This window comes from Trachypithecus francoisi, unplaced genomic scaffold (genome assembly GCF_009764315.1).
Source record: "Trachypithecus francoisi isolate TF-2019V2 unplaced genomic scaffold, Tfra_2.0 Lachesis_group12, whole genome shotgun sequence".
NCBI lineage: Eukaryota > Metazoa > Chordata > Mammalia > Primates > Cercopithecidae > Trachypithecus > Trachypithecus francoisi.
The window spans coordinates 37,608,959-37,622,531 of NW_022681457.1; the positions used below are offsets into that span (position 1 = coordinate 37,608,959).

At 39.7% G+C, this 13,573-nt stretch overlaps 1 protein-coding gene across 1 annotated transcript in view; it reads left to right on the plus strand.

Annotated features, from left to right (window-relative positions):
* Positions 1-13,573, plus strand: part of MSH4 (mutS homolog 4) — a 127,525-nt gene that overhangs the window by 63,775 nt on the left and 50,177 nt on the right. The window contains 1 exon segment of the mRNA XM_033225331.1: positions 13,081-13,155. Within this exon segment, the coding sequence (XP_033081222.1) occupies positions 13,081-13,155 (75 nt within the window).

Genomic DNA, 13,573 nt, shown 5'->3' on the forward strand with positions numbered 1-13,573 from the left:
CTATAAATCACCTGGGCAGTATGGCCATTTTCACGATATTGATTCTTCCTATCCATGAGCATGGTATGTTCTTCCATTTGTTTGTGTCCTCTTTGATTTCACTGAGCAGTGGTTGTAGTTCTCCTTGAAGAGGTCCTTTACATCCCTTGTAAGCTGGATTCCTAGGTATTTGATTCTCTTTGAAGCAATTGTGAATGGAAGTTGATTCCTGATTTGGCTCTCTGCTTGTCTGTTACTGGTGTATAAGAATGCTTGTGACTTTTGCACATTAATTTTGTATCCTGAGACTTTGCTGAAGTTGCTTATCAGCTTAAGCAGATTTTGGGCTGAGACAATGGGGTTTTCTAAATATACAATCATGTCATCTGCAAACAGGGACAATTTGACTTCTTCTTTTCCTAACTGGATACCCTTGATTTCTTTCTCTTGCCTGATTGCCCTAGCCAGAACTTCCAACACTATGTTGAATAGGAGTGGTGAGAGAGGGCATCCCTGTCTTGTGCCAGTTTTCAAAGGGAATTTTTCCAGTTTTTGCCCATTCAGTATGATATTAGCTGTGGGTTGTCATAAATAGCTCTTATTATTTTGAGGTACGTTCCATCAATACCAAATTTATTGAGCGTTTTTAGCATAAAGGGCTGTTGATTTTGTCAAAAGCCTTTTCTGCATCTATTGAGATAATCATGTGGTTCTTGTCTTTGGTTCTGTTTATATGCTGGATTACGTTTATTGATTTGCGAATGTTGAACCAGCCTTGCATCCCAGGGACGAAGCCCACTTGATCATGTGGATAAGCTTTTTGATGTGCTGCTGAATCCGGTTTGCCAGTATTTTATTGAGGATTTTTGCATCGATGTTCATCAGGGATATTGGTCTAAAATTCTCTCTTTTTTGTTGTGTCTCTGCCAGGCTTTGGTATCAGGATGATGTTGGCCTCATAAAAAGAGTTAGGGAGGATTCCCTCTTTTTCTATTGATTGAAATAGTTTCAGAAGGAATGGTACCAGCTCCACCTTGTACCTCTGGTAGAATTCAGCTGTGAATCCATCTGGTCCTGGACTTTTTTGGTGGGTAGGCTATTAATTGTTGCCTCAATTTCAGAGCCTGCTATTGGTCTATTCAGGGATTCAACTTCTTCCTGGTTTAGTCTTGGGAGAGTGTAAGTGTCCAGGAAATTATCCATTTCTTCTAGATTTTCTAGTTGATTTGCGTAGAGGGTTTATAGTATTCTCTGATGGTAGTTTGTATTTCTGTGGGGTCGGTGGTGATATCCCCTTATCATTTTTTATTGCGTCTATTTGATTCCTCTCTCTTTTCTTCTTTATTAGTCTAGCTAGCGGTCTGTCAATTTTGTTGATCTTTTCAAAAAACCAACTCCTAGATTCATTGATTTTTTGGAGGGTTTTTTGTGTCTCTATCTCCTTCAGTTCTGCTCTGATCTTAGTTATTTCTTGCCTTCTGCTAGCTTTTGAATGTGTTTGCTCTTGCCTCTCTAGTTCTTTTAATTGTGATGTTAGAGTGTCAATTTTAGATCTTTCCTGCTTTCTCTTGTGGGCATTTAGTGCTATAAATTTCCCTCTACACACTGCTTTAAATGTGTCCCAGAGATTCTGGTATGTTGTATCTTTGTTCTCATTGGTTTCAAAGAACATCTTTATTTCTGCTTTCATTTCGTTATGTACCCAGTAGTCATTCAGGAGCAGGTTGTTCAGTTTCCATGTAGCTGAGCGGTTTGGATTGAGTTTCTTAGTCCTGAGTTCTAGTTTGATTGCACTGTGGTCTGAGAGACAGTTTGTTATAATTTCTGTTCTTGTACATTTGCTGAGGAGTGCTTTACTTCCAATTATGTGGTCAATTTGGAATAAGTGCGATGTGGTGCTGAGAAGAATGTATATTCTGTTGATTTGGGGTGGAGAGTTCTATAGATGTCTATTAGGTCCGCTTGGTGCAGAGAGAGTTCAATTCCTGGATATCCTTGTTAACTTTCTGTCTCGTTGATCTGTCTAATGTTGACAGTGGATGTTGAAGTCTCCCATTATTATTGTATGGAGTCTAAGTCTCTTTGTAGGTCTCTAAGGACTTGCTTTATGAATCTGGGTGCTCCTGTATTGGGTGCATATATATTTAGGAGAGTTAGCTCTTCCTGTTGAATTGATCCCTTTACCATGATGTAATGGCCTTCTTTGTCTCTTTTGATCTTTGATGGTTTAAAGTCTGTTTTATCAGAGACTAGGATTGCAACCCCTGTTTTTTGTTCTCCATTTGCTTGGTAGATCTTCCTCCATCCCTTTATTTTGAGCCTATGTATGTCTCTGCATGTGAGATGGGTCTCCTGAATACAGCAGACTGATGGGTCTTGACTCTTGATCCAGTTGCCAGTCTGTGTCTTTTAATTGGAGCATTTAGTCCATTGACATTTAAGGTTAATATTGTTATGTGTGAATGATCCTGTCATTATGATATTAACTGGTTATTTTGCTCGTTAGTTGATGCAGTTTCTTCCTAGCCTCGATGGTCTTTACATTTTGGCATGTTTTTGCAATGGCTGGTACCGCTTGTTCCTTTCCATGTTTAGGGCTTCCTTCAGGGTCTCTTGTAAGGCAGGCCTGGTGGTGACAAAATCTCTAAGCATTTGCTTATCTGTAAAGGATTTTATTTCTCCTTCACTGATGAAGCTTAGTTTGGCTGGATATGAAATTCTGGGTTGAAAATTCTTTTCTTTAAGAACGTTGAATATTGGCCCCCACTCTCTTCTGGCTTGTAGAGTTTCTGCCGAGAGGTCTGCTGTTATTCTGATGGGCTTCCCTTTGTGGGTAACCCGACCTTTCTCTCTGGCTGCCCTTAAGATTTTTCCTTCATTTCAACTTTGGTGAATCTGGCAATTATGTCTTGGAGTTGCTCTTCTGGAGGAGTATCTTTGTGGCATTCTCTGTATTTCCTGAATTTGAATGTTGGCCTGCCCTACTAGGTTGGGGAAGTTCTCCTGGATGATATCCTGAAGAGTGTTTTCCAACTTGGTTCCATTTTCCCCCTCACTTTCAGGCACCCCAATCAGACGTAGATTTGGTCTTTTTACATAATCCCATACTTCTTGCAGGCTTTGTTCATTTCTTTTTCTTCTTTTTTCTTTTGGTTTCTCTTCTCGCTTCATTTCATTCATTTGATCCTCAATCGCTGATACTCTTTCTTCCAGTTGATCGAGTCGGTTACTGAAGCTTGTGCATTTGTCACGTATTTCTCGTGTCATGGTTTTCATCTCTGTCATTTCGTTTATGATCTTCTCTGCATTAATTAATCTAGCTGTCAATTCTTCCACTTTTTTTTCAAGATTTTTAGTTTCTTTGCGCTGGGTACGTAATTCCTCCTTTAGCTCTGAGAGGTTGATGGACTGAAGCCTTCTTCTCTCATCTCGTCAAAGTCATTCTCTGACCAGCTTTGATCCGTTGCTGGCGATGGGCTGCGCTCCTTTGCAGGGGGAGATGCGCTCTTATTTTTTGAATTTCCAGCTTTTCTGCCCTGCTTCTTCCCCATCTTTGTGGTTTTATCTGTCTCTGGACTTTGATGATGGTGACGTACGGATGGGGTTTTGGTATAGGTGTCCTTCCTGTTTGATAGTTTTCCGTCTGACAGTCAGAAGGACTGTCTGTTGGTCTGTTGGAGATTGCTTGAGGTCCACTCCAGACCCTGTTTGCCTGGGTATCAGCAGCAGGTTGCCGAAGATAGAATATTGCTGAACAGCGAGTGTACCTGTCTGATTCTTTCTTTGGAAGTTTCCTCTCAGGGGTGACGCCACCCTGTGAGGTGTGGGGTGTCAGACTGCCCCTAGTGGGGGATGTCTCCCAGCTAGGCTACTCAGGGGTCAGGACCCACCTGAGCAGGCAATCTGTCCGTTCTCGGATCTCAACCTCCGCGTTAGGAGATCCACGGCTCTCCCCAAAGCTGTCAGACAGAGTCGTTCGCGTCTGCACCGCCCCCGCTCTTCCCTAATGGGCTGCAGCTGTGGGCTGTCCGCAGCGGTAGAGTCTACAGAGACAGGCAGGCTTCCTTGAGCTGCTGTGAGCTCCACCCAGTTCGAGCTTCCCAGCGGATTTGTTTACCTACTTAAGCCTCAGCAATGGCGGGCGCCCCTCCCCCAGCCTCGCTGCTGCCTTGCGGATAGATCGCCGCAGACGGCTGTGTTAGCAGTGAGGGAGGCCGTGGGCGTGGGACCCTCCCGGCCAGGTGTGGGATATATTCTCCTGGTGTGCCTGTTTCCTTAAAGCGCAGTATTGGGGTGGGAGTTACCCGATTTTCCAGGTGTTGTGTCTCAGTTCCCCTGGCTAGGAAAAAGGGATTCCTTTCCCCCTTGCGCTTCCAGGTGAGGCGATGCCTCGCCCTGCTTCAGCTCACGCTGGTCAGGCTGCAGCAGCTGACCAGCACCGATTGTCCGGCACTCCCTAGCGAGATGACCCCAGTACCTCAGTTGAAAACGCAGAAATCACCGGTCTTCTGTGTCGCTCGCGCTGGGAGTTGGAGACTGGAGCTGCTCCTATTCGGCCATCTTCTCATTGATTTTTCAAAGGATTTTTTGTGTCTCTATCTGCTTCAGTTCTGCTATGATTTTAGTTATTTCTTATCTTCTACTAGCTTTTGAATTTGTTTGCTCTTCCTTCTCTAGTTCTTTTAATTGTGATGTTAGGGTGTCAATTTTAGATCTTTCCTGCTTTCTCTTGTGGGCATTTAGTGCTATAAATTTCCCTCTACACTCTGCTTTAAATGTGTCCCAGAGATTCTGGTACATTGTGTCTTTGTTCTCATTGGCTTTGAAGAACATCTTTATTTCTGTCTTCATTTTGTTATTTACTCAGTAGTCATTCAGGAGCAGGTTGTTCAGTTTCCATGGAGTTGTGCAATTTTGAGTGAGTCTCTTAATCCTGACTTCTAATTTATTGCACTGTGGTCTGAGAGGCAGTTTGTTGTGATTTCTATTCTTATACATTTGCTGAGGAGTGTTTTACTTCCAATTATGTGGCTGATTTTAGAATTAGTGTGATATGATGCTGAGAAGAATGTATATTCTGTTGATTTGGGGTGGAGAGTTCTGTAGATGTCTATTAGGTCTGCTTCATTCAGAGCTGAGTTCAAGTCCTGGATATCCTTGCTAATTTTCTGTCTTGTTGATCTGTGTAATATTGATAGTGGGGTGTTAAAGTTTCCCATTATTATTGTGTAGGAGTCCAAGTCTCTTTTTATGTCTCTAAGAACTTGCTTTATGAATCCAGGTGCTCCTGTATTGGGTGCATATATATTTAGGACAGTTAGCTCTTCTTGTTGAATTGATCCCTTTACCAATATGTAATGGCCTTCTTTGTCTCTTTTGATCTTTGTTGGTTTCAAGTCTGTTTTATCAGAGACCAGGACTGCAACCCCTGCTTTTTTTTTGCTTTCCATTTGCTTGGTAGATCTTCCTCCGTCTCTTTATTTTGAGCCTCTGTGTGTCTTTGCATGTGAGATGGGTCTCCTGAATACAGCACACCAATGGGTCTTGACTGTTTATCCAACTTGCCAGTCTGTGTCTTTTAATTGGGGCATTTAGCCCATTTACATTTAAGGTTAACATTGTTATATCTGAATTTGATCCTGTCATTATGATGCTAGCTGGTTATTTCACCCATTAATTGAGACAGTTTCTTCATAGCATTGATGATCTTTACAATTTGACATGTTTTTGCAGCGGTTGGTACCGGTTATTCCTATCCATGTTTAGTGCTTCATACAGGAGCTCTTATAAGGCAGGCCTGGTGGTGACAAAAATCTCTCAGTGTCTGCTTGTTGGTAAAGGATTTTATTTCTCCTTCACTTATGAATCTTAGTTTGGCTGGATATGAAATTCTGGGTTGAAAATTCTTTAAGAATGTTGAATATTGGCCCCCACTCTCTTCTAGCTTGTAGGGTTTCTGCTGAGAGATCTGCTGTTAGTCTGATGGGCTTCCCTTTGTAGGTAACCTGACCTTTCTCTCTGGCTGCCCTTAACATTTTTTCCTTCATTTCAACCTTGGTGAATCTGACAATTATGTTTCTTGGAGTTGCTCTTCTTGAGGAGTATCTTTGTGGTGTTCTCTGCATTTCTTGAATTTGAATGTTGGTCTGTCTTGCTAGATTGGGGAAGTTCTCCTGGATAATATCCTGAAGAGTGTTTTCTAACTTGGGCCATTCTCCCCATCACTCTCAGGTACACCAATCAAATGTAGATTTGGTCTTTGCACATAGTCCCATATTTCTTGGAGGCTTTGTTTGTTTCTTTTCACTCTTTTTTCTCTAACTTGTCTTCTCTGATCTCCATTCATTGATACCCTTTCTTCGCTTGATTGAATCAGCTATTGAAACTTGTGTATGCTTCATGAAGTTCTTGTACTGTGGTTTTCAGCTCCATCAGTACATTTAAGCTCTTCTCTACATGATTATTCAAGTTAGCCATTCGTCTAACCTTTTTTCGAGGTTTTTAGCTTCCTTTTGATGGGTTGGAACATGCTCCTTTAGCTCGGAGAAGTTTGTTATTACCGACCTTCTGAAGCCTACTTCTGTCAACTTGTCAAACTCATTCTCCATCCAGTTTTGTTCCCTTGCTGGTGAGAAGTTGTGTTCCTTTGGAGGAGAAGAGGTGTTCCGGTTTTTGGAATGTTCAGCTTTTCTGCTCTGGCTTCTCCCCATCTTCGTGGTTTTATCTGCCTTTGTTCTTTGGTGTTGGTGACCTATGGATGGGATTTTGGTGTGGATGTCCTTTTTGTTGATTTTGATGCCACTCCTTTCTGTTTGTTAGTTTTCTTTCTAACAGACAGGTCCCTCAGCTGCAGGTCTGTTGGAGTTTGCTGGAAGTCCACTCCAGACCCTGTTTGCCTGGATATCACTAGCAGAGGCTGCAGAACAACAAATACTGCTGCTTGATCCTTCCTCTGGAAGCTTTGTCCCAGAGGGACACCCGCCTGTATGAGGTGTCTGTTGGCCCCTACTGGGAGGTGTCTCCCAGTTAGGCTATATGGGGACCCACTTGAGGAGGCAATCTGTCTGTTATTGGAGCTTGAATGCCGTGCTGGGAGAATCACTGTTCTCTTCAGAGCTGTCAGGCAGGGACGTTTAAGTCTGGAGAAGCTGTCTGCTGTCTTTTTTCAGATATGCCCTGACCCCAGAGGTGGAATCTAGAGAGGCAGTAGGCCTTGCTGAGCTGCAGTGGGCCCCACCCAGCTGGAGCTTCCCTGGCAGACGCCCCTCCGCCTGCCAAGTTCCCATGTCCCAAGTTGATCTCAGACTGCTGCTCTACCAAGGAGCAAGTCTCTGTGGGCGTGGGACCTGCTGTGTCAGGCATGGAAGGGGATCTCCTGGGCTGCCAGTTATGAAGACCATGGGAAAAGCGCAGTATTTGGGCAGGAATGCTCCTCCAGGTACAGTCACTCACAGCTTTCCTTGGCTAGGAAAGAGAAATCCCCTGACCCCTTGTGCGTCCCAGGTGAGGTGATGCCCCACCCTGTTTTGGCTTGCCCTCCATGGGCTGGACCCACTGTCCAAGCAGTCCCAATGAGATCTACCAGACATCTCAGTTGGAAATGCAGAAATCACCTGTCTTCTGCATCAGTCTCACTGGAAACTAAACCAGAGCTGTTCCTATTTGGCTGTCTTGGAAGTGTGGTCCACTTACCATCCTTTAAACTAAGGAAAACTTTAGTTTTGGGAGAATCGGTCAGAATTGTAAATGTTTTTCTCACCATTGTATTTCTGTCCTTTGTGGAGGCTTTTTGTTAGACTTTACAGATCAGATTTAGTAACCTTTCGGAAAACTTAAGCAATATATTTAACTTTATACATGATTCTTGGCTTTCATTATTTCTTATAATGTTTCTCAGTTATCATTTTTTTAACGAACTGAAAATATGTTTTAAAAGGCTCTTTTCTCATTTAATATAAGCACAAATATCTTAATTAAATACAGTATTTACTGAGTTTAGACTTGTGCTGGTTAAACTGAATGATTTGCTAAAACTTGTGAATGGGCCGGGCGCGGTGGCTCAAGCCTGTAATCCCAGCACTTTGGGAGGCCGAGACGGGTGGATCACGAGGTCAGGAGATCGAGACCATCCTGGCTAACACAGTGAAACCCTGTCTCTACTAAAAATACAAAAACTAGCCGGGCGAGGTGGCGGGCGCCTGTAATCCCAGCTACTCGGGAGGCTGAGGCAGGAGAACGGCATAAACCCGGGAGGTGGAGCTTGCAGTGAGCTGAGATCCGGCCACTGCACTCCAGTCCGGGCGACAGAGCGAGACTCTGCCTCAAAAAAAAAAAAAAAAAAAAAAAAAAAAAAAAACTTGTGAATGAACTAAATGCTCTCAGAAAATTTTCAGAAAGAAATTGTTTGCCTAAGTTCCTATTCTTTTTTTTTAAGAATATTGAATTCTAGAAAATGCATGTTTCTGATCATAAATGTTGACTAAAAATAAAGCTTAAATTTCTTATCTTAACACAATTTTCTTTCTATACAGTATCTATAACCATAGCACTTAATGTATTGCATTAAGAATATTTGTGTTTCCCACTATAAATGCTTAAAATACTTTCCCCAACACTTGAAAAATTTATATTAAACATATTTTTCTAATTTTTATCTGAGTTTTTTACATCTTTTTGAGTAATTTTTTTTCAAATGATTTCAGACTGCCATATATAATCTGAAGTATATGACTCCTTTGATTTATTCTATGATTCATTTTAGTAAGTATTGTTATAAGTGCTAAAATACAGTAAGAATTACAGCTCTGATCCAGAAAAATTTATACTCTGATGTTATATTTGGGTAAAAATAAAATAAGCAATTACAGCATAGTATTAGCTAGAACTGCAAGGGATCTGAGATTCTACCCTACTTGCAAACTAACTAGTTGGCCTGCCATAGTTTCTTAGATGCCGACAGAAGGCACAAGATGCTTAAGTCAAAGAGAAATTCAAACATGCTGTTATCACTTCATTAAAAAAATACAAAATGGCTTTTTTTGCTTGTTTTTACTTCCCCCTCTACTTTTCTTCTGTTTCTCTGTAAAGCAATATTTTTTTGGAAGAATTATCTGTAACTGATGTATCTAATTAGGCTTATTTTCTCTCCAAACCCATTCCAAACAAATCTTCGCCTCACCAGTCCACTGGAAGGATTATCCGTAATTGGTGTATCTTAATTATGCTCATTTTCTCAAAGCCACCCATGATTTCCATATTGCTAAATCCAGTGGTTAATGGCAGCTCTCATCATGCTTGACCTAGCAGCAAAATTGACTCAGATGAACACACTCATTTCCCATTTTCTTCTTTTGCCTTCCATAAGAGTACTCTTTTCTTTCTACCTTCCTGTTTATTATTATTTTTAGCCTTTTTTAAAGTAACGAGAAATAATATACAGTACAGAAAACTGTACAAAATAAAAATGTAGTGCTACATTGATTTATCACGAAGTGAACATTCATGTAACAACCACTCACGTAAAGAAATAGTTATCACCAATACCTCAAAAATTCCCCTTCTCCTTGCCATCCGTTATTTTCTACCTGTCTCCAAAAGGAAACCACTTTTAGTAATCATTTCCTTTCCTTTATAATTTAGTTTGACCTGATCTATTAAAAACTGTATATATAAAGGAATTATTCAATGCATATTTTTTGTGCCTGACTTCTTTGAATCAACATTATATTTGTGAGATTTAACCATGTTGTTTCAGGTAGCTTTAGCTCATTTATTTTCACTGCTATATGATATTCCACTGTATATGATTATGCCATTATTTATCTATTTCATTATCCATTTATCCATTTCAACTCAACTTTTGAGTTGCTGACAGCTTTGCAATAAAAAATAATACTGCTAAGCAACCTTGTACCCATCTCTTAATGTAATTGTACATATGTTTTTATTTGGTATATAGTTAGGAGTGGAATTTCTGGGTCATGGCGTATGCATATATTCAACTTTGGTAGATAATGTCAAAATGTTTTTCAAAATGATTTATCAATTTATCCTCCCATCAGTGTATGAGAACTCCAATTTGTCTTCCCCAAACCAGATATTACTGGTTTTAAAATTTTAGCCATAGCATTTTGATAAACAGTGGTTTTAATTTGCATTTTCCTATTAATGAGGTTGAGCATCCTTTCATATGTATATTGACCATTTGAATATCTTCTTTTGTGAAAATATTGCTTGGGATTCTTACTCATTTTTCTATTGAGTTTATCTGCTTTTGTGATTTGTAGAGCTTCTTTTCACATATTAGATACAAGCCCTTTTTTGGTTATGTGTGTTGCAAATATTTCTTCCCACTTTGTAGTTTAATTTGCACTGAGTATTGTGGATAGATGCTGTTGCTATGCTACCCACATTGCCTTGGTATTAACTTTTGTGCAGGAAGACTTCTTGCTTGAAGCAGCTGAGACTCTGCTTTCTGAAGACATTCTCTGGCCATAAGAGAGGCTGGAGGGTATTAGGGAATTGATGCCCTGGCAGCAGCTCTTAACCAACACTGAATAGGAGTTGATGAATAAATACCCCATTTTCCTTACCTCTGGAGATAGCTTCTGAAACTTACTCTATGCCATCTCTCAGATGTCTCCATCTGAGAGATGGAGACAAATTGGTAACCTGTATTGGTATTCTTTCCTTCTCTGTCTTCCTTCCCCACTCACTTGCCTGTTTTTGCTGGAATTATTTTTTAAAATAAATTATTTGCTCTCAAATTCTAGTTTCTCAGAGTTGACTTTTGGAGAACCTCTCTTGACTTAGTAATATCTTTTGATAAATAGAAATTTGTAATTTAAATGGATCTAGTTTATCAATTTTTTTCCCTTCATAGTTAGTGTTTGCTATGTCCTGCATAAGAAGTCTTTACCTACTCTAATATCTTGATTGTACCCATGGAATTTTGATCTATGAAGGTGATTGAATGATAACATGGAGATACTAATGCCATTGTTTATTACTTAAAGTTCCCAAGAGGAGAGGGCATGTCAGGCAGGACCACCTGGGGACTAGGGTTGGTCGAGAGGCAGAAGGAGCAAGGAGAAACATGGGCAAAACCCCTTATTACCACAGTACCAGGAAGTTGCTAGGTAGGGAAGTTGCCTATTGGGCAGGAAGTAAAATACAGATGTTGAAGTTTGTGACTGGGGGTTTCGTAATATGATTTTCACATGCCTGCAAAAGCCAGACTGCAAGGGAGATGTAAACAACTTTAGCTATTAGTTTCATCATGTGATTAATGGATGCCAAATCGTCAATTACAAAATCTATAAAAGTTAATTAGAACACTCAAGGCCATGAAGATATTCTTCTTTATTAATTCCAGATATTTTATTGTTTTACCTTTTATGCTTAGTTCTACAATCCATCTGGAATTAATTTTTGTGTGTAGGTTGAGGGAAGGGCCATGTTTCTTTTTTTCCCATATTAATTCATAATTCTACTGGTACAGTTTATGGAAAAGACTCTCCTTTCCCCACTGTTCTGCAGTCAACCTTTGCCATAAATCGAGTGCCCATATATATGCTTAGCTCTGTTTCTAGACTCATTATTCTGTTCCATTGGACTCTGTTTTTATGTCAATACCATCATTTCTTAATTACTGTAATTTTATTAGAAGTTGACATTCATTACAGTTAGTCTTTCCGCCTTGTTCTTCTTCAATGGTGTGTTAGCTATTTTTGGAATTATCCCCCTGCCCTTTTTTGAGACAGGGTTTCACTTCGTCACCCAGGCTGGAGTGCAGTGGTGTGATCACTGCTTACTGCAGGCTCAACCCCTGGCTCAGGTGGTCCTCCCACCTCACCCTTTGTGTAGCTGGACCACAGGCATGTGCCACCACACCCAGCTAATTTCTAAATTTCTCTTTTTGTAGAGGCAGAGTTTTGCCTTGTTGCCCAGGCTGGTCTCAAACTCTTGAATTCAAGTGATCCTCCTACCTCAGACTCCCAAAATGCTGGGATTACAGACATGAGCCATTACTCCTAGCATGAATTATTCTCCTTTAGTGATAGTGATGATAGTTGTTTTCTGTTTAGCAAATTTTATTTATTTTTAATCTCCCAATTAGTTTCAGAGAGACTATAAGAGAATATGACATAACCCATTTGGGGCTAGCAACATTTATTATGGCATTTTTTCTAAATTGATACATATGGTCACAGAACAGTCCTGGTATTGTGCAGTGGGGCTATAGACCAGGGTACCTCAAAAAGAAACATCTGGCTAGGCGTGGTGGCTCATGCTTGTAATCCCAGAACTTTGGGAGGCCAAGATGGGTGGATCACCTGAGGTCAGGAGTTCGAGACCAGCCTAGCCAACATGGTGAAACCCCGTCTCTATTAAAAAAAAGAAAGAAAGAAAAAAGAAACATCTTCATATCAAGTACATTATGTCATAATTGTAGTATCCTAAAACTCTACTTCATCTGTCAGTATTAGTAAGTTAGTCCAGGCACAGGATCATTCCTCATTCCTCCAGGTTTGGTAACACTGCTCAACTCTAGAGTGCAATTTAATTTATATAAAATTTATTAATAAAATTTGGAATGTCGATGTAGCTTTATTTTGGCAAACTATAATTCCTAGCGGAATTATGAAAATAGTTTTACTTGAATAAACAGGAACCAATGAGGGAAATCCATGTTGTTCTATAACTATCTGGGAGGTTTGGATTCAGCCTTTTAAAATATCATCTATCTACAAATACTCTTTGTGCCTTTTTCAGTTAATATTACTCTCTTGGTGCTGCTCAAGATTGGACTGCATCTCCTTTTGCTATTCAGTTTAAATTGAACCCAAGAAATTGAAATAGAAATGAAAATTGGATACAATGAGATGAACTCTTCTCATTTTCAGACTTTTGGGAAAATAGTGCACTAGGTTAATTATGGTGGGTCAATAATTTTTTATCATTCTTTAGGTTTGCATTGTGGCTAGGCTGATATATAAAAATATATGGAATATGCAAAGAGTAAGAATGTTCAAGAGGAAAACCCATTATTCTATTAAATACTTATGGTGTCCATCCAAATTTGGGTTTTTATCTTAACAGGTCAATGCTGCTGAATCAAAGATAACAAATTTAATATACTTGAAACATACCTTGGAACTTGTGGATCCTTTAAAGGTAATTTATATGTGTGTTTATCATACAAAACATGTCCAGCATTATTTTTTAACTTTTTGTTCAGAAAAAATTTCAAACTCAGGGAAAATTGCAAGAATAACATGGCGAATTCCCCATACTTTTTCTCCTTGTACATACTTTACACACACATACACATTATTAGCCTTATTACACTTACTGAACCATTTGAGAATAAACTGCAGTACCTAAGTACTAAAGTAGTAAGTACTTAGGAGACTAAAGTCTCCTAAAAAAAAGATATTCTCTTATATAATCATAATATTATTATCAAATTCAGAATAATTAATATGATGCAATACTATTTTATAGTATGTATACTATATTCAAATTTTTAAAATTGTTCTAATAATGTTCTTTATAGCATTTTTTCCTGATATAGGGTCCAATTCAGGATCAT